The sequence below is a fragment of the Sciurus carolinensis genome, chromosome 8, assembly GCF_902686445.1.
Source record: "Sciurus carolinensis chromosome 8, mSciCar1.2, whole genome shotgun sequence".
Classification (NCBI taxonomy): domain Eukaryota; kingdom Metazoa; phylum Chordata; class Mammalia; order Rodentia; family Sciuridae; genus Sciurus; species Sciurus carolinensis.
In genome coordinates, this window is record NC_062220.1 from 593,615 (window position 1) to 615,319 (window position 21,705).

The window sequence follows — 21,705 nt, forward strand, 5'->3', positions numbered from 1 at the left end:
GCTTCTCATAATTTTAACTTCTACAGAATTCACCTTGGAAAGCCTTCTGCCTGGTGGACCCTGTGGTCTGGGGCACATATTAGAAATGTTTATTCTCAGGAATGTGTGGTGGGCCCAGTAATCTGTCATTACAGGTGTTTGGGGTGCATATGATTGAGAACTACCAGCCAGGATGACTCTAAGAGTCATGATTATTGTTTTCTACTGTTGTTCCTTAGTCTACTTTGCCAAGTCCCAGTGAGAGGTTGAGGGCAAGGTTCCACATCAAGGGGTTTGGCAAATGTTGTCTGTAGGATCCTTCTTTTGAAGGGAGAGCAACCATTTGGAACAACACAGATTCTGAGAAGTCCTATGGAGAAGACCCTTATTCCAACTCACATGTGCCAAACATTCACCCCAATCCCTTTCCCAGTAACACTAGGAGCACATCACACAGCATCTGAGGCTTGCTAGATGCTGGGGTGGCTGATTCTATCACAGAGTTTAGATAGCTTTTCTCCCTCAGTGGATAGCAGGGAATGGAAACACTGGGGATGTAACAGTGTAAAGAGGAGGAGTTTAAAAGTTGTCTTTCGAATTCCCCTCAGACCAGCTTCCTACGTGTCAGTCTCATCCTCTGCCCTCTTGCATTGGTTTATCTGGCTGTGCAGCCATTCTGATGTCAGCATTGGAAAAGGGAATTATAACTGCAGATCTAATTTGAGTTTTCATCTCAGCATTGAAGATGCCGCTCATCCACGATTATTTGTGGACAGGGTTCACAGAGAGCAAACATTCTTATTAAAAACAGGTGAGATTATCAAAAATCTTTGATTTCTTTTTTGACCTCAAAATTTTAAGAATTTTAAATATAGACCAAGGAAGCAGTTTTTTTTCCCTCTTTAATCCTAATTAAATTGCAATGTACATTTAAATATGCATCTATTCTTAAAACTAAATCTAATCTGTAGAAATTAGTTGATCTATGATTTCTCCTACATAGTTAATTTAAAATAATTTGATTAAGATGTGTCTTTTGTTGTTTGGGATAATAAAGAATTGGAATCCCTCAAAAAAAAATCAGAGTTGTTAAATGGTACTTTATAATGCAGTCTTTAATAATGTGCTGATTTGAGTTTTTAGATGAGGAATTATTTCCAGCTGGGCGTAGTGGTGCATGCCTGTAATCTCAGTGACTCTGGAGGCTGAAGCAGGAGGATTGCAAGTTCAAAGCCAGCCTTAGCAATTTAGCTAGACCCCAAGCAACTCAATGAGACCCTGTCTCTAAATAAAACACAAAAAGGGCTGGGGTTGTGACTCAGTAGTTAATCCCTGGTGGCCCCCCACCCCCCACAAAAAAATTATTCCACATGCTATACTCTTGCTCTTTGGTGTTGAGTGTGCAGACCAGCAGGCACTGACTCACCAAGTTCTCATTAGAAATGCAAAATCTCAGCTCTATGCAGCTGAAGAATTAAAATGTACATTTTAACAGGCTCTCCAGTTGGTTCCTATGCATATTAAAGTTTGAGAAATATTACATTCCATGATGTGATGCTGACAACATAAATCCGAATTTCCTAAGCAGGGTCCTGGGATGGTACATGATTATCAGTGGGGTTGGAGCATCAGGGATGGCTGAGAAACTGAACTGCTTCATCTAACCCATCTAGCCCCTAAGTCAGCCCATGCTGCTGAGAACTTAGCTCACCATGCAAATCATGTTTCTAAAATACCTGCTTCTAGAAAGTTGTGATATATCTCATGTGCCATATCTCAGCAATATGGCTTTTCAGTCTCATTTCCTTTGTTTATTCTCACTGTTTATATGGTTCTCTTGTGGGGCATGCTGTGTTTTGATACAGTTTGTGGATGTCACTAGCCAAAGTTCTTCAAGGTTACTTCCCAACTTTTGTCTCCTGGCAGTATGAGTTAGCCCCTAAATGTAATACTCCATCTTGTATTTTTTCAAAGCTTTTAACTCTGTTAATGGAAGAAGCTTAGAAAATGCTTTCTTAATCCAAAAGAATTATTCAGCAAATATCTTTTTTTGTGTGGAGGGTGCTGGGGATTGAACTCAGGGGCACTTGACCACTGAGCCACATCCCCAGCCCTGTTTTGCATTTTATTTAGAGACAGGTCTCACTGAGTTGCTTAGTGCCTCGCTTTTTGCTGAGGCTGGCTTTGAACTCCTGATCCTCCTGTGTCAGCCTCCTGAGCTGCTGGGATTATAGGCATACGCCACTGCACCAGGCAGCAAATATTCTTTTGAAGGTTCCATTTCAGAAAATTGAGGACAAAAACAGAGACAATTAAAATGCCATTCAGAATCGATCCAGTTGAGGTCAACACATCACATCCTCAAACCAATGTAACAGGCACGTATAGCGCTGATAGCCCCTTGCCCCAAAAGTAATTCCTGTGCTTTAACAAAAATAAATAAATAAAGCAAAAAATTGTGATAGGATTTTCTTAAGAATAGAAATTCAGTACAATTTCTTATTCTTAAGAGAGTTTAAATAAATTTGTGTAGTTAAGAACTTGAAATTAAGAAAGTTACCCAAAATAAGAAGTCTAATTTTTCTTAAAAAGTATCACAGAACTTGATGGCTTTGCTGGTGTCCAACTTCTCAGCCATCCTCTGGTGGGGCCAGGTGGTCCTTTGGTGTGAGAAACTGTATATGTAGGGAGTAGTCAAAAGCAGGGACTGCCTCAGAGTAGAGGCTCCCATCTTCAAACAAGGACCATTTTTGCGGGAGTGAGAGGAGTGTGAGGCATACCCCATCCTTTCCAGCTCCTGTGCACACAGATGTCCCCTGCAGAGATGGAGCTAACCGGTCAAGAATATGGGGACAGAGGTGCATCTGAAGAGGCCAGTTGCAATATTCATGGATAGTACTCTCCAGGAATGTGCCTGACTCGTCCCCGTTGCTGTGCACCTCCAGCTGCCAGTGGACAGTGAGTTGACCAGTGCAGAATAGGCTGATCCAGGGACTACATTTCTACCACCAGGGGCTGTGGCCTTCATGGAAGCTTGCCCACTCTCCTCCTTGATTGATGATATGCCTTCAAGTGCTAGATTTTTTTTCCCTCCAACTGAGAGAGCCTGGTCATAGTAGAAGAGTAAAGACTTGACTCCGGTGCCCTCAGCCAGACTCCTTCTGCTGCCCCAGGACATCAACTTCCAGGGCCCTGGGACCAGGACAGGACTGCTCCGGAGGGCTGTCACTGCCCAGTGAAGACTGATAGGAGGATGACAAAATGTCTGGAGGCTGCAACTATGGGCTTTCAGTGTACTTTAAGGAATAAAGGGCTAGTCGAGCTAAGGAAGGTTATTGCTGAGGTTACAGAGTCATCACTTCAGAACTGGGGACCTTACTGGCTTCTCCTTCAGCCCTTTATACCCTGAAAGTTGATTGCCTCAGACCTCAAGTCAGTGGCTCTTTGAGCATCTGCCCAGCTTGGAGGCTGTCCCAGGCCTTGATGTGGGAGCATAAAGACATCCTTATCCTAGAGGTGCCTGCTGCCCAGAGGGAGGAGGGCTGCGCGCAATGCGTGAGAGACCAGGTGTGGGCAGGCAGGTGGTGCCCTTGTTGGGAAGGACAGGAATGTGAAGAAGCCAGATGCTGTGAGTCTGCTTGTGGGACACTCAGTGGAGTTGGCAGAAGGTTGTTTGTGACCCAGCTCTGGACCTGAGGGCTGATTGGGGGCTGCTGTGACTGTCACAGAGGTGTCCGCACTGGTCTGACAAACCACTATGGAGATGATTCTAAAACTCAGAACCCGTTACCGAGAGTCACTGAAGAGCCCAGAATGCTGCTTTAGGAAGGCTGCCACACTGCACTGACAGTTCTGCTTATCATGCTTTTCTGAAGAGGTGATAATTCTGTTCATGATCAGACCTTTCTGTGCAAAGTGCTGCATGTAGCACTATGTACAACTATGTTGCTGTGATTTGGACATCTGAGAACCAAGAACACAGCTTCCAGCAAAAGGGAAATGGTCCAGGTTCATGGAGAACAAATGATCAGAATGTACATCAAATTAAGTCCAAAAATAAAAAAAAGTCTACCCATCCTAAGTGTGGAAAGCAGGCTGTGCCTGCCCTCAGTGACTCCATGGTATATAGAACAGCAGTTCTTAGGCTGTGCATAAACCTGAGTTATTCCATCTTGTAAAGCTGTAATTTGCCATGAGCTAATCTATTTTGAGCATAAGAGCCAAGGTAGAATGATTCCACACCTTGTTTATACAAGTAAACAACCACCATCTGCCCAGAGCAGTCATAGGCATAAAGTGATAACTTACTTTGCCAACTTATCACACTTGCCAGATCATATCAGGAATACCAGCCTCTGGAGCTTATCAACCTCAGCAGATGCAAACCCCTCACATAAAAGAAGAACCCCTCACAAACCCATAAAAGAAGGAACCCCCCAGGACTGGATGTGGCAGCACCCTGACTCTGTCACCTGGTCATGTGTCAGAACCTTGCCCAGGAAAATCGCCACAGGGAATAAACCTGGGGATTTGGGAGGAGAGCTGTACTTAGTGAGCTTCCTTGTGGTTTCATCACTCCTCGGTCACCTAAGGTGTGCACCTGCATGAATGCACATGTGTGAAGACATACATGCCTCTTACCTCAGATGATGGGAAAGAGGCCATGCCTTGAGTCTAATTCTGCCATTCCCCATGTGTCAGGTTGTGGGTGTGTAGCTGACCTCGTTTCCCTAGTTGTAGAACTGGGAATGGTGATAGGTGCACTTTGGGGCACGGAAGGGCCAGAGATGGTGCAGGAAGTGCACATCAAACTTGGGTCTGAGGACTGACTGCTCTTGGTCTGGCTGGAGTCACACTACCCTTGGCAGGACATTATTTCATCAGTAGTTAGGCACTGGGTTGGAGAAATCAGAAGAGGAAAGCATTTTGTTATTTGTTAACAGCACTGGGAAAACAACATACTTGATATTAAAACTTGCCACATGACCTGCATGCCAGGTAGATTGTGTTATAGTTGTATTTGTCTGTAATACTAAATTGTTCTTGTTTTCAAAGCATTATCAGTTTATAAAAATTTGGTGAGAATACTCTTGGACTATGTCCTGCAGCTGCTTGGTAGGCGATCCAAAATCACCAATCCTGTTATGTGAGCTGAGAGGGAAATTTTTATTTTTTTGATGAGAGAATTATTTTTACATTGATACTGGGTAATGAAACCTATCACATCCTCATGTTTTTGTGTCTTCGCAGTGGTCTTGGGGCCTTTGTCAAACCCTGTGGGCTGGTAGGGTCATCATTTCAGTTCCCTCTCAGGAGGGAAGATGAGTCCAGGAAGGTCTTGAGTTCAAGACCACTCCTCCCCTGCCAGCATCCTGAGGCTTAGAGAAGGGAGAGAGCTTCACAGGTGAGGGCTGGTGTCTTGCTGGCATTGGCAAGGAAAGCTGTGACTTCATAGTTACCGTCTCCCCAAAAAATAACGTTTCATAAATGTCTCTTAGGGAGGGGTAGAAGAAGCATATCTGGTCTGGTTTCTTGCAGAACTGGATTTGTTTTCATCTTGAGAACAATAAGCAAAAAGAGACACCAGGATGGTGACAAAATACTGCTCATTATTCTGAGAAAACCAAAGGGAAGTAGAGTTAGAACTAAGTGGTCAGTGCATGTGTGTACACTCACACATATAGTGTGCACATGGCATGTGCAGGGTGGCTGTGGTGGCATGTACATGATTTGTGCATGCTTTTGGCTCTCAATGTATTTAACTACTTGGTTTCAGACTGACGTTGGACTTGAGACCAGCCATGAGGAGGGCATACGTGTTGCTGGGGTTACTGAGGGTCACTGGTGGGGCAGGTCTGGGTCCGAAGCACACTGGATGGGGCAGTGTCTGGGGCTCAGGAGCAGGGGGAGCCAGTGTCTGCGGGTAAAATGTCTTTTCTCTTGATGATCTGTGATCATAATTACTCTTAGAAGGTGACTGATATTTACAATGAAATAATTTTAGAGCAAATAACACACATAAATTAGCAGTCACATTAGCATATTGACTGGCAGGGTGAAACCTGCATATCATCAGCAACATGGGTAATAAACCATTTGCAGTATTGCTGCTATTGTTACCTTCTCCAGGAGTGTGGAGGTCTTTTTCTAGTGCATGATTGTCAACTCCCAGAAAGAATCACATTTGGTGCTGCTGACTGACTGCACTTCCATGGTTAGGTGCCAAAGGTTTATTCAGTGTACATCTTGTTTAGGTCACATCTGGCGGTCTGCCGTGATTAGGGCAGTGACAGGAAGCAGCAGCAGGCTTTGTTCCTGTGTCTTTTTTAGCAGTGTCTGTCATCTGCCATTTCCATGTGACAACTAGAACTCTTTGGAGTGTGAGTCCTGGCAGGAGCTCTGTGTTTGCCCTCATCCCTGTTTCCCCCAGGTCTTCTGTGGGTACTGGGTGTGCACTGTGATGTTGTTGGCAGTTGTGTGGCCACTGTCTTGGCCAGGACGTGGAACAGTGCTGTGACATTATGGTTTAACTTCCCACATGGTCACATCCTGGACGCTTTCAGTCCTGTCGTCCACCCTCAGGTGCCCTGAGTCTCTGCACGCTTGGGGCTGGGGAGAGGTGGGAGGTGGCCAGTGGGGACTCCCTAGGGCTGAGATTCCCTGGGGCTGCAATGAGGGGGACAGGTGGGATCCCAGACATTGACTCCTCTGGCCACAGTTCTACTGCTCAAGCTGCTGAGGCTAGAGGAGCCACTTGCCTTTCTCAGGCCAGGTTGTGGCCATCCTGGTATCTGGGCCTACGTCCCCCTGCCTCTCCATCTACTGTGCTAGACTTCTCTGCCACCATTACTGTCTCTTATCACACTGCTTGTTTCAGAGGCCTTGTCGGGTGAAATGAAGACAGTCCTGTGAGTGAGACGGGAGTGAGCAGGAAGGAGAGCAGAGATGCCAGGTTGTGTCCTGGGTAAAGCAGTGGATGAAGATGTCCTGGGAATGGGATTGAGACATGAAATGCTATTTTAAATGAGATTATATGGTTATTTCAGAAAAACAGTCTCTTAGGAGGCTGCCATGGTTGAACTTCGGGCTCTCTGGCTTCAAGTGTGTGCGCCTCTGGGCAGTTTGCGTGCGACTGGGTGGGTGGGGAGCATCTCACCTATCTTGCCTGGATTCCTTGGGAGGAAGTAACCTGAACAACAGCCTCCTAGAAGCCACTGCTTTGTCCTCTGGAACATATGTAAGGATGGAAGGGTACCACTTACTTGTGTGAATGTTTGATACCTCTGTGCTTCTTTAGTTCTGAGTGGTATTTGATTTTGCATCTTCTGTAGATCCTGGTTTTGTGTCTTCTCTACCCATATTTGTTTGATATAATTGTAAGCTGCAACTCTAAGGGTTTTAGACTAACTCCTAATGAGGAAGTTAATGGTTGGAATTTTTTAAGTCACTCTGTGTAAATTCTTTTGGAATTAACAACTTTCTTTTAAGTAGTTCCCTTTCATTCATTCACTTATTCTCTAGCACTGGAGATATCTGGGTGGCCACAGAAGGGGCAAAGGATACAAAGATAAATTTACAGGGTTTCTAACCTCAAGAACCCCATAGTCAAGGGAGGAGAATGTGTCCTTAAATTGTTAATCCCAGTCCAATGTAGTAAATTCTATAGGATGCCTCATAGAACGAACCTTCTCCAGTGCTGTCAGGGCCATTGCTTGGGGTCTTCTAAGTGGGTTTGGTGGATGCATAGGAGTCTTCCAGTTGGAAGAACAGTAGTGATAGCATAAAGCTTTGAGAGATGTGCTTTCTTGGTGCTTGTTAAAGCATGTGTGTTCAGAATACATCCAGCTCTGGTTGGCAGCTGGGGCAGGTCCTCATCTGAGTACTGGTCGTGGCTTCCCATTTCTTGAAGTTTCCGTTGCTCACACCCTCACCTGGCTTGCTCCTCCTACCCAGGGAAGATGTTCCCTAATCTCCTTTCTCTGTGTTCAAGATGTGCTCAACACAGGGTGACATCAGCCTTTGGCAGATGACTTCACCATTGAATCAGCGTCCTGTCTTACCTGTGGTGCCATTGGCACTCTACTGGGTGGGATGGAGGCATTTTGTGAGCAGTTCTGTGTCCTGTGCATCTTCTCCGGGGTCGTTGGCATGAACATCTGACTCCTTTTCATTCATTCTTTCACCTGTTTCTCTCTCATGTGTGGCCATGATGCGCACTTTGCTCCTGAGAGCGTGGTGGCCTCTGCGTGACCTGTGTACTCTTCCCCCTCACTCTCTCCGTTCTCAGTGGCAGATGCCATTGCCCACATTAAGCTCAACCATGAGCCTTGTGGGTCTAGTCCTGTTGGGGAGGCATCTGCGTAGATGGCCAGGCTGATGGTGCTCTGCTGCCACTTAGGAGCCGGCTGCAAAGCACTCTTCCATGGTGAGGTAGGCCTAGCACGTGCAGGGGTGTTGCTCTGGCTTTAGAATAGCCCTGCACCATCCTGAAGGAGCAAACCTGAGGAGCCTGCCATGGGGTCCACGCCTTTCCTGAAGGTCTTGAGTGTGCAGGGTTTTTTCCTGTCACTGACTCCTTCTCTTCTCTGTCTTTCTTGCCCAGGCTGCTTGCTCGAGGATGGCCTTTGTGGATCGTCTGAGTCCTGTGTAAATGGTAAGTGAAGCTCCTGTGACACTGCTGAGGCTCTGGGCTGCCTCTCCTGCCAAGCGTGTCTCCATTAGGCCCACCGTGCCTGGAAAGGTGTGTTGATGTGATGCTGTAGACACTTTGTGAAGGGGCGAAACGGAGTGAATAGAGTAGACCATGGTCTTCATATGCAGATGTGTGCATTGTCTTTGATGGGGACACAAGAAGCTCTGCAGCAGGAGGTGGGAGAGAGGTCCACATGGGACAGGGCATTGTGCTGATGTGACCTGCTTGTGGCTTTTCTCCTTCCCACACTCTTCACCATTGGCTGTCAGTTGATGAGTTTGAATTCCTCTCCTGCTAGGTAGGAGAGGCCAGGAGCATGCACTCATGTTTCGGGTGGCTCAGGCCACAGGCACAAGTCCTGCCAAGAGCCAGCTCAGGAAGGCGCTGGGTGAGTTGGTGTTGCAGGGTGGACGTGTGCAGAGTGCTCCTCCTGTTTGATGGGTGGCAAATTTGGGGCATTTTGCACTGTGAACATGGAACAGAGGGGGTTAAACCAGAACCCCCATACAGGGAGCCACATGCAGGCTTGTGAGGGATGCATACCTCCTGTCTCAGCTTGCTGTTTGTTGTCTCTGCCTTTAGTTTGGGGGAGGGGGTATCACTTCCAGGGTATGCCTGCTGCCAGTTATGATCAGGCACAGGTACCCCTCATACTCACCAAGAGTCTCTGCACAAGCACAGTTGCCTATGGGAGATCACCTTATTGAGGAGTGGCCTTGCAGTCTGGAGCAAGCCCTTCCTTGAGCACAGGTGCTCAGCTCTATGTATATTCCAGTTGGGGGCCTGAAAGACAAGAAAAATCCACTCCTGCACCCCATGGTGGACCCATCCCTGGGTCCTAGACCAGGAGTTTCAGACTGGGAGATCTGTGTGTTTGCCTGTCTGTCCTGGTGGCTCACATGGTGACAGAAGGGGTAGTTGCCCTGGCAGTAGGGAGAATACACTGCTGACAGTCTGGAGCATTCTGCTTTGTGCTTTTTATCTTTGGGTTGGGGGGGTGGTCAGTGACCTGGATTGGAAGGCAGGTAGAAGCTAGGTGGGTTGCAGGGTGGGAACAGGCCCTGGCTCCCTCTGGCTACAGTGCCTCTATTTTGGCATGTCTCTGGGCTCCTAGAATGTATCCTGTGTAGCTTTCATTTGGAGGCAGCATTAAAACTTTATATTTAACATGTTATATACCTGTACTTAACATTTTTTATGATAAAGGAGGCAGATGTGTGTGTTTAATTTAATTGGAGACATACTTAAACCAGCAAAATAAAAGCCATACTTCTGTTCTCCCTCCCCTCAACAAAAAGCAGGCCTGGACATTGTGCTGTGATTCTTCCTAGATTTTTTTCTTCCTAAACCCCATCTTACCTCCCTAACATAGAATTTTATCAATATTGTATTAAGATAGTAACTTTGAATGCTTTGGAAAAGAAAAGCAATTTGAATGTAAATATAAACATTCAGACTTGGTTAATCGTAGCAGACCACGTTTGCTGTCTTCTTGATGCCCTTTTGGTCTAGGACACAGCAGAGCAAGCTGCCCATCTCAGCACTGTGTGCCTACAGCCAGCATTCTGCCACTGCAGCCTGGATTTGTGGTTGTCATGGTGACTGCAGTTGAGCTGGATAGCTGTTTGGGGCAGAGAGGTATGGCCAGGCAGTCACAGTGAGGATGGATGTACTGGCCATGGGGTGGACTGCAGAGTAGTGTCCAGAATGTTTTGTGGTCAGACACAGCTCTCTCTCTCATTCCTCCTCCCTTTCCTTGGATTACAAGAGGAAATGTAAATTCCCATTGTCTTATATGTGTTTTCAAAAAACCTAACGGATCTTGTTAATAAATGTTAAAATGTATGTGATACTTCGTAAAGAAAATCAAAGGCTAAACATACTTACCAATTCATAGCCATTAGGATGACTATTAAAAGAAAGCAGAAAAACAAGTGTTGGCAAGATCGCAGGACACTAAGAATGCAAATTGGTGCAGTGCTATGAAAAACAGTATGGTTGCTCCTTGAAAAGTTCTTTTTTGTACCAGGGATTGAACCCAGGTGTGCTTAACCACTGAGCCATGTCCCCAGCCCATGCTCCTCAAAAAGTTAAAGATAGATATGCTACAGGAGGTGCCGGGGTCCAGCTCTAGCAGGAGTGGTAGTGGTCACAGGTGATGGAGTGGGCCTCGGCGAGGTGGAGAACAAAGCAGCACAAACTCAAGGAATGGAGGCTGAGTTCTGAATTTTATTTTTCCCAGCCAGCTTTTTATACATTAAAAGGTAGGCAGTTACACATGTTTTTTCAGAACAGGAAAAGGTCACAAGGAGAAAAACAAAAATATTTTGTATGATCATTACTAGACTAGACAATGAAGTATTCTAATTATTCTAGTAATTGTTTACTAGTGATGACCTATAACTAAACAATAAGACATATTTATATTTAACTGATCATAAAGGTTAAAGCAAGTTCTTCAGGGTTGAATAAACGTCAGTTGTGTGACTACTGCTGTGGTTAATAAATGCTAGACATTTTAAGATCACAAATATATGATATCATCTTATACTGTGTGATCTTAACATTGAGGAACACTTTATTTCTTCTGTTCCTGTTATTCCTACCTGATGGAGTTGGAATTATTTGCCTACGTGTTTCAGGTCATCTGAGAGTAGTCAACAGGGGATCGGCAGCTAGAATCTGTTTTTGTATTTTCTCATAGCAATCTTCGTTACTCAGAGTTTCATAGCAAATGACTAAATCTGAAATCACTGTTCCATTAGAAGTCTGTTTTTTATGTTCTAACCCTGGTTCTGTTAAGACCCCTATTTTCAGGGAAAACACATAAAATATTAATAGTAAACCTACACATATTAAGCAAGCAAAGAAGGAAAGCCCACAACCCAAATTCCCAATGAGATGAGACTTTGCAAACATCTTTACTACTCAGCGGAATCCTTGTCAAGCACTGAGGGGAATTGCAGGTGGCGTAACAAGGAGGCCCACTTCTGGTTACACACCCAGAGGAACTAAGAGCAAGGACTTGGAAAGGTGCTTGCTCACCCATGGTCACTGCAGCATTTTTTGCAGTGTCTAAATAAAGTGTGAACAACCCTAATGTCCATTGATGGATGGACTGGGGGACACAGTGTGGTCCATAGGTGCAGAGGAGCATTATTCACCTTTAGAAAGCAAGGACACTGATACCTGCTGCAGCTTGGACAGGCCTTGAGGATGTGATACTGAGTGAAATACACGAGTCACAGAAAGACAGACCCTGTGATTCCAGTTCCACAAGGTCCCTAGAGTTCATAGAAACAGAAAGGAGATTGACAGATGCTGGTAGTGGGGAAGGAAGATGAACGTGTTACTGATGGGTATGGAGTTTCAGTTTGGGAGGATGAAAGTTCTGGCAATGGATAGTTGCAATGATTGTACAATAATATAACTGTAATTAATTTCACTTAAAAATGGTTAGGCTGTTAAATCTCATGTTATCATATATTACCACAATGAAAATTGAAAAAAAAAGTAAACAAATAATTTTGGTCATTAGAAAAAAAACTGTTTTGAATGTGCCTCTTAAGATAAACAGTTTTATCAGTCCAGAAAAGAGATTTCAGATGTAGTTAATGCAGGTATCCTAAATGTTAGGAAAACAGGTTTCAGAGATTTTTAAAGTGGATTTGATTCCTTGGCAATAGCTGTAATAGGACACATCCAAAAATAGGTGAATAAGTTTGCAAAGATTAGGTAAAGGTCATCCTTAGTCTGGGAAGGGAAATGGTGTTGTATGCTCCCCATCAGAACACCAGTCAGCACAGGCACCATGGGGATCAGTTTGGTGGGTTCAGAGGCCTTGTGAGCTCTATAGTTTGTGACCTAGCATCTGATTTATAAGGATAAGCTCCAAGAAATAATCCATGGTCCAAAATACTGAAGGAACTTCCAGCACATAGCTGTCCTTTGCAGTGATATTTACATTAATTTTGAAAACAATGAACATATATGTAATACTGAAAATTCAGGAATGCTTTTTTTTAAGATGTTTACATTCATGATTAAAATATTAGGCAGACATTAAAAAGGAAGTGTGCAAAAAGTTATTTATAGCTGTTATGCTTTAGATTTGAGGTGTGTGAGACAATGCAAGTATCTTCAAAGTTGAAATGATCAGATCAGGGGAGCTTTGACCTAACTGATGCATTAACCCACAGGAGTGGATTAACTAGGTGGTGAATAGCAGTCCGGTAGGGCATGACTACAGGAGGTGTGTCGCTGAGGTGTAATTTTGGTAATTGGAGCTCACTCTCTGCTTCCTGGTTGCCACATCCTGAGCTGCTTTCCTCTACCATGCCTTTGCTCCAATGGTGTTCTACCTCACCTTGAACCCAGAGCTGTGGAGTTAGCCACCCAAGGACTGAACATCCTGAGCTAAGATAAACTTTTCATCCTCTGTATTATTCTTTCAGGTCTTTTGGTCACAGCAATGAGAAAGCTGACTAAAACAATAACATCAGAAAATGCAGATGGTAGGATGTGAAATGAGAAACTCAGGAAAAACTGCATGTGCAATATGATAGGCAAAATATGAGTAGGAAAAAAGGCTAAAGGAAGCACCCTGGGCTGGAGTATGACTCAGTGAAATGAGTATTGCCTAGCTGAGGAGACTCTGGGTTCATTTTCCAGCACCATGCACACTCAAATACACCAAGGTGTGAATTGTCATCTCTGGGTGGTGACTTTTATTTTCCAGTTTTCAAAAATTTTCACTGAATGTGCATCCATGAAAAGAAGAGAAGTGGGGAGGAGGCCGTTAAAGGAACCTAAGTTGAAAGTTTGATTCCTGAAGACAAACAACTGGGAATGGAGAAGGGCCTGCTGCAGGAGGACACACAGGGATGGCTTGGGACAACACTGCTTCATACAGAGCTGGGACCTGTGGACACCAGACAGGAAGTGAGAGGACCAGGTCAGGTTCCTGTGTGGAGAGAGTAGAAAGCACGGTGGTGGGGACAGTGGCACAACTTCCAACCTGCTGGCTCTGACTCAGTGGCCAAGGCTGTGACAACCAGCACAATCCAGAGCCTGGGGCTGTGGCCTGGGTCTGTGGGCCTGGGTCCTTCCTGGGACATCACCAGTGGTGGCAAGAGTAGCAGCTTGTCAGAAAGCCCTGTACCCTCCCTGTACCTAACCTGGGCTGAGTTTGACAGTGGCAGGGGCTTTATCCAGGCCACCGGTGCTCCAGTGGTGGGTCTTGAGCCTCTGCAGAGTGGGAGACACTTCCTGTGTTTCTAACAGTAACATTGTCTCCTCCTCCCTTCTGCACTGGAAAGGACAGGACGTCATAAGAGGACAGAGATCCTTTTATGAGGCAATGTTATCTGACCACAAGGGAATGAGGTGTTAATTCATGCTTCAACATGGGTGACCCTCAAAAGACGCTGAGTTCCTGGATCACAAATATGATTCTGTGTATTGGAAGTATCTGGAAGAGGCAAGCATGGAGACGGAAGTCACTCTGCAGGGAGGCCTGCAGTCCCATCTTAGAAGCCCTGCAATCAACCTCAGTGTGTGCTTGCCTGGAGCAAGTTGGGAGTGCTGTCAGGGCCTGCTTTTTGAGTGGAGGGTAAAAGAATGGAGTCACAGCAGCCAACTGTGAAACCAACCAAGGTGCCTTCAGCATCAACAGGCAAAGGGGTAAAGAGAATGTGGTGTGTGTGCAAATGGCATTGTACTCAGCCAAAAAGGGTGAAATGATGCATTTGCAAGTAAGTGGAGGGAACTGTAGAACATCCTGCTAAATGAAATAAGCCAGACTCAGAAAGTCAAGGGTCAAATGTTTTCTCTCATGTGAAAGATAGAGAGAAATAGGGAATAAAAAAGGAAATGGAAAGGAGATCAACTGAGTAGAAAAGCAGATGACCCACGGGGAGGGAAAGGGGAAGAACTGGAGCATGAAGCTGAGCAGATTATGCATGTGTATATGAAGGTCTCACAACACTCCCATTTTATATGTGACTATGATGTGCCAATCAAAGATAGATAAATAGAAGGATGTGCCCATCAAAGATAGATGAATAGAAGACCTATGTGGGGGAGGGAGATTGGAGGAGGAAGGAAGGAGAAGGGATCATGCTGGGGATCAAAACGGAGCAAATGCATTTATAAATATGTTAGAATGAGCCCCACTGTTACATAGAACTACAGTGCCCTAAAATACACGTGGACGTGTGCACACACAGTGAATGAGTCGTTATTTTTACAACACAAGAAATACAGCCCCAGCTCTGAAACAAAAGGAGGTGTCCCTTCCTCCTAGGGGAGAAGTAATTTCTCACCCACCCTGGGTTTGTGGCTGAGAACTCTAAAACAAATGACAGATGTACAAGAGAAAAGCACGCACATTTATTTAATGTTTGTTTTACTTGACCTGGGAGCCTTCAGAAGTAGAGACACCAAGAAACGTGAAGCTGAACTTCACTGGTGTCCTGGAGAAGTGTGACTGGGGGCAGAGGGTCTGGACTGCCAGTGGTAAGCTGAGTGGGCTCAGCAAGCCTGCCCGTAGACAGAGGGGCTTCCTTTCCTTCCCTCTGGTCCTGGGAGGCCACAGGGAAGAGGGCAGGGTTTTATCTTCTACCGCTTGCTCCTGCTGTTAGCTTGAATGCCAAGGTGGGTAGTTTCAGGGTAGGGTATCCTGAACCCTTTCAGCACAGATTCCCAAAAATGTGTTTCAGAAGTTTGCCAGGAAAGTACCTGAAATCATCTGTGACTATCAACAGCTGGAGACACCTGAGCAGAGCTCCTTAGAAGGCCGCATCCCTTCACCCTAGCCAGGCCTTGCCGAGCAGCAGGCTTGAGTTTAAACTAGGCAGTGGTTATCAGACTTCCTCTCCTAGAATCTAGAATCCCCACTGGACTGCTGGTGTCCAGTGAAGAACTCGCAATTTAATAATGCCACAGTGCTGGTTTTGCTACCTCAGCAGCAGGGTCTAAAACAGTGATGGAGCATAGCTTATGCCTCAGCTGACCTTTTTCTCTTTATTATTTTTCTGAGACTGGACTTCACTGTGTTGCCTGGGCTGGCCTCCAGTTCCTGGGCTCAAGTGATCCTCCCACCTCAGCCTCCCAAATAGTTGGAACTATAGGCACCCCTGCCCCACAGACAGCTGGGAACTGGTTTCAGAACCTCCAGCTTTCTTGCCTTTTTAAGCTGCTGAGGCAGCTCATGATTCTGAGTAAATCCTATTGCTGCTTCCTATTCTTAATCTCCTTTTCAAGCTGACAGTGCTTTTTCATAGTATTCTGGTTGTTAAATTAAAACTTCTTTTTTTCCAGTGCAGTAAAACAGAATAGCTCTGTTTATCAAATTTGCCACAGCATGCCAGCTAACCTACTAAATCACACAAGTGGTTGACAGACCCAGCTTGTGCCTACTAAATGTAAAAATGAAAAAAAGAATTGAGAATTTCTAACAAAAGTATTTATTTGATCTGCATCCTTTATACCTTGAGAGGGAAGGAGTGAGGTGAGTGCCATCTGTTAATAGATGACATTTAGAATCTGCAGTGACCTTTGCAACGGCAAGGGCTGCTGGTGCTTTTTGGGTACTCACAGTAAGTCCACCCCCTTCTGAGTACCTGCTTGAGCCACCCCATTATTGCTTAATTAGCATACCCCACTCATAATCTGAAGGTGAGAAAATAGGCATTCAGAGAAGATAGGTACCTTGCTCAAGGCCGTGCCTCTTCAGGCCTCTGGTTTGTGCCTGGTCAGTCTGATCTCAGATCTGTGCTTCTCTGCTTACTGCCCCAGCAAGCACCCAGGTACAGCCCTGCAATGTGGCACACTCAGAAATGAGCGAGATAGGAGCAGGCTCTTATGTGCTGCACCCCTCCCCGCAGGAGGTCAGCTCCTGCCTTTGGTGAGGTGCACAGGGTAGCACCTGGCTGTTTATCCAGCAGGCAGCTCTGCCTCTGAGTCAACATGCACAGGAACAGGCTCTGAACATTAGGACCTTCAACACCATAGTTAGCAGTGCTGGGAGCTGCCACTCTGGGGTGCTGCTTGAATCAGGACCTGTCAGTGCTATGAGTCTGACCTCCTGGTCATTGTAACTTCCCAGAGGTCAGTGAGCATCTTTGGTGTTGTACTATAATGGACCCCTAGAAAAGGAAAGTAGTACTTTGGTGTGAGGGCCACCTTCATCTCCTGCCAGGGCTGTGTGTGGTGGAGGATGGCATCAGGCTGGGCAGGCCCAGGAACTTGGCATGGGAGCTAGCTAGTACATGGCCCCCTACAAAATATGGTTAATAAATGAGTCCAAAAGACAGTGTGAAGGTGAACTGATCACACCGGCTGATGGTAATGTTTAACACTGCATTCATGTTAATTAACAAACTAAGGCAGTAAGGGCACAAACACCCGCTGATAATGACAGTGATGGTAATAATAATAATAGTAGCTAACACCACATAACACTTGCCTGCCAGGCATTGTGCCAGGCACCCTGTACACTCTTAACTCAGTTTCAGGACTCTACAGGAGGTGGGTGCTGTTATCAAATGAAACCAAGGACTGAGAGCTAGTCACACATTGTGAGTGGAGCAGTTGGGGCCTGGATAGCCTCTTTCTTATTTATTCTTGAGAATAAGCCATCAGCTTGGTGGTCAGGCCTGGGTCCTGGCAGCTGCTGCTACATGGGCCACTGTCTCCTGGGCGAGCTATACTTGGACATGGTCACTGTGTGTTCTGTAGTGACCCCAGTTGCTGTCCTTTGCTCTGCTGATAGGGTCTGGTGAAGTGATTAAGAAGTCTGGTAAAGTCTTAAGAACTTTTTGAAGATTTGGTGTGGCATCCAGGTGAGAGGAGGGTGGCCGCAAGAAGACCTGTTCTGTCCGTGTCCCTCTTTGTTGTTTACTTTCAACTCTAGAGGATGCAGGATAGTCTGAATAAAGATCACCTCTGAGCTACTGGCACATGGCCAGGAAGGCGTCTGGGACTGTATCCCTTCTCAGGTTAACTGCCTGCTGTCCAGCTGAGAACTGACAGCCCAGACATTGTGGGACCTGGTCCAGCTCCTCACTCCCAGGACAGAAATATCTGAGTCCATTTGTAGTTCAACCCAAGAGCAGATCTCGAAGTCCAGTGCAGCAGTGGGGGTGGGGTCTGTCTATATTGGGCAGAAGCAGGGATCTTGTGGCCTCCTGCCTCAGGACAGTGGCTCAGGCTGGGTGCTGGTGCCCTTCTGTCCTCTGTGCTGCCCACCTGTCCACCATTAGGCAGCTGCTGGTGCCCCTTCTCTGATTCAGGGGCACTCTTTCCCCTGGCCAAACATGGGGAGAGGAGTGAGGCAGAGTTAGGGCTCTTGACTGGGCTCTTATCTGACCTATGTGGGGTTGAACAGAGTGACCTGATGGCACTTGGCGTTGTGCTATCTAGTTCCTTTTCTCAGGTGCTCCTGCAGCCTGTGCAGGGATGACCCACAGGACTGGAAGTGTATGGGGGGAAGATAATTGGTATTTCTAGACTTGTTGGCTTTTACCTTAAAGAGTTTGGCTCATTTTCTTACACCAACTTCTGGGGCACCATTGCCCTCCTGCGTTCTTTTAATAACAGGAGACAGCAACAAGGTTCAGTTTTATAAAAGGGAGAGTGTCAGGCATCGGTGTTTATCTACTTTTCTCTCTCAGGTTTATCAAGTAGTGCTTAAAAATAAGTTATGCAAATATATGCATACAGTCTCATTTTATGTGGCCACTTTAGAGATGTCTGGAAGTCTCACTCCCTCTGAGGGAACGGCTGTTTCTAGCTTGCCGTGTGTCCGGACAGGTTGTGCTGAGTGTCGCTGTGATGTGTGCTCGCTGAAGCTCTGGCAGTGAGCATGCTGACCCAGCCCAGCTGCCTCGTGTTGTTGCTGCACTGTCCAGAGCTGCCCTGTGGACAGGCCTGCGCCTTTGTCCTCTCATAGGGTCAGTGGGTGCTTAAGACCCCAGATGTGAGATGCAGCTGTATTATGTTACTGTGTGACCAGGAGCCTGTTTCACTCCCTGATTCTGAGTAATCAATCTCAAAAGGGATGGAAGTTAATTACTGAATTAAGCTGTGTGAAGCTAAGTCTAATTTGGTGTATCAACAGGAAAAACAATGTAATGTTGAACCTTCAGGTTAATGATGCAGGGTGAGTTATAATGGCTTGAATAACACTTGTGCTCTGACGGCGAGTGCAAGGAGGCTGCCTGGGCTCTGCATATGCTCATTTGCTCCTCATTCTAGGCTTTTCTCTTGTCACTTTGATGGAAGGGAGAAGCAGGAAGAGTGTGGCTAGATTCACATTCCCATTTCTGCTCCTCTTACTGAGGAAGCTGACACTGGGTGGTGACATGGTTTCATTCTTTCAGGCTCCCCGGGTGTGTGGCAGTCTCACCCAGTAGAGGGAAGTAGACTGACTCGTGGAAATCAGGGTCATGTTGTCTAGTACCCACCAGGCTGCACAGATCAGTCCTCTCTCTCCCTGGTGGCTTCTGTGGTGCAAGTCTTTGAGGAGATGGGGGTGAGTCTTTCATGCTTTCTGGGCTGGCAGTTACTGGTAGAGTGACAAATAGTCACATGCTAGTGGCAGAGGACTCTGCCTTTTGTGTTGGCGCTCCTGTGCCACACTGGCATCATGGGTACAGCCTTCCTTTGGTCCTGTCTGATGTGGCTTTGGAACTACAGTGATGAAGCTGGAGAAATAATGTGTTTTGTTGTTCCAAATAAACTGTGGGAGGGCTGCTTATCCAGGAAGGAGCATGTGTAGACTTCAGAGCCTCCATATGGAGCTAAGGAGAGAGCACAGCATAGCTGTGGTGTCTGGTCCCCACACTTCTTTCATCAAACTGTCTCAAGGACAACCCCTTAGACTGTGTTGGGATTCCCACTCTAGAGTCAGTTCCCAGTGAAGCAGGACATTCTCCACACAAGTGCACGCCACAGCTTAGCATTTCAGATTAGTACCAGGAATGGCTACTTGACTTCTCAGGCCTTTAAGGAATGTGGACAATAAGCACAACAGAAACAAGTCTGGGCATTTTGTCAACTTTTTGTTGAAGGAGCAAATTCAAAATGTGGCATCTGTAGAGCTCTCTTCCATCTTGGTTTGGGTTTGCGGTGGTTGATGAATTGTGGTAACTGAGAAGTTTTATGGGTCTCTTCACAGACAGGCAAGCGGGGCCAGCACCCACATCCCAAGGGTTCATTGACCTCACTAACCTCCACCCCCAGGCTCTCCCTCTGCCTGAGTCCGGTCTGACCATGTCCTGTAAGCACTGGATCATGCTGTCCACCTGGATGTCAGCTAGGCAGAAGAGAAGGGACATTCTGTTGTAAGGGGGTATCTGGGACCTGGGTAGAAGAAATGAAGCAGATTAGATGATATCAGAGCCTCAAAATGCTAATGCCAGAGGTTCATACTGGAGTCGTTTTTGCTTTGCAGTCTTTCTTTGTTTTGTGGATGCTTAAAATCTTTGGTTTTTAAGTTATTTAAGAGCCAAGCTGGATGCAGTAGCACAGTCCTATAATCCCAGCAACTCAGCAGACTGAGACAGGAGGATGGAAAGTTCAAGCCCAGCCTCAGAAACTTAGCAAGACCCTGTCTCTAAATAAAAAGTAGAAAGAACTTGGGATGCAGTTCAGTGATAGATAGTCCATGGGTTCAATTCCCAGTACCCCACCAAAAAATGAAAAAGATATTTTTAGTTGTAGATGGACACAAGATCTTTATTTTATTTATGTGGTGCTAAGGATTGAAACAATGCTTCAAAAGTGTTAGGTAAATGCTCTACCACTGAACCACAACCCCAGCCCTAAAAATTAATTCGTAATTTACAATTTATCTCTGTTGACTGTTAGGTAGTGGGGTGGGTTGTGCTGTCCTAGGAAGCCAAGGTTGGAGTTTTAATAAGCTCACTTCAGTTGCTCTAACCTCTTAAGCTTGTGACAGTGCCTGTCCTGGGACCTATATCTGGTTATGTGTTTTTGCCACCTCCAAAGCAGCAGCTGCCCAGGGCGTCTGGGAGCCTGCTGGTTGCCATGGAGATTGTCACTCAGGTACTGGAGAGGGAGAGGGCAGCAGTGCACATTCAGGTCTGTGATCTGCAGACTCCTCCTCTGTTAGGAACAGAACACTGGAGTGCTTTGTTGGTGCTGGAACAGCCCTGTGCTCAGGCCCACCTGCCATGGACGCACTTCTGTTGAAACAGCACCTCAAATTGTTCAGGGAATGCAAATGAGTTTGTGACAGGAAGGGGCTCAGGGTCTTAACATGTTTTTACAGGTCCTCCTCAGGAGGATTCAGCGTCTAAGCTTACTGTGGTATTAGAGAAGCCTGCCAAATGCTGATGTAATTTTGATTCTTTTGATTGAAGTGATTGGAAGAGATTAGAAATGGAGCTCTTGGAGGGTTGATATTTTCCATCATGACCAAGAGAGTGGAAGAATAATGTGTAGCATGGACATGCCATGTGGAAAGCACACACAGACTTTCTTATTAAAGCAGAACATTAAACTCCAGTTCACAAGTGATATCTGAAGTGTTTCCTCTGGGTGTATCAGGCCAGACTTGGTAATTCCACCTGTGGAGTGCTGGTCACCATTCAACACCTGTGGCCTTGGGGCTGTTGTAGTGATTCCTGTGGTGCGAATCCTCCTGTGTGGTTGGTTTCTAGAAACAGTGTGATGCCACTGAAGCTGGGGCTGAGGGGAGAGGTGGATCCTCAGCTCTCAGGGGCCGAGCACATTACCGCTAACCCTCGGTGTCTCGGGCATGCAGTCTCCCGTCTGTGTTCACTTTAGAAGTGCAGTTCCTGTGGTGAGGGTGTGCATGTTGGAAGTCAGCTGAAGGGTGATTGGGTGGTCCATGCTGAGAGCATGCAGCACTCTCACTTCAGATTCAGAGCCTGCGGCTGTGCAAGAGATCTCAGTTGGGGGTTTTACTGGGATCTGCCTTGATCTGGCCTGGGCCTTGAGCTTTGTGTTGTTCTTAAGCTGCATCAGTACTTGATGAGTGGCCTTGG

At 46.1% G+C, this 21,705-nt stretch overlaps 1 protein-coding gene across 2 annotated transcripts in view; it reads left to right on the forward strand.

Moving 5' to 3' along the window:
* Positions 1-21,705, forward strand: part of Ptprn2 (protein tyrosine phosphatase receptor type N2) — a 743,280-nt gene that overhangs the window by 98,552 nt on the left and 623,023 nt on the right. For both annotated transcript variants that reach the window (XM_047562250.1, XM_047562251.1), the window contains exon 2: positions 8,582-8,632. In XM_047562250.1, the coding sequence (XP_047418206.1) occupies positions 8,582-8,632 (51 nt within the window). The remainder of the gene's footprint in view (positions 1-8,581; positions 8,633-21,705) is intronic.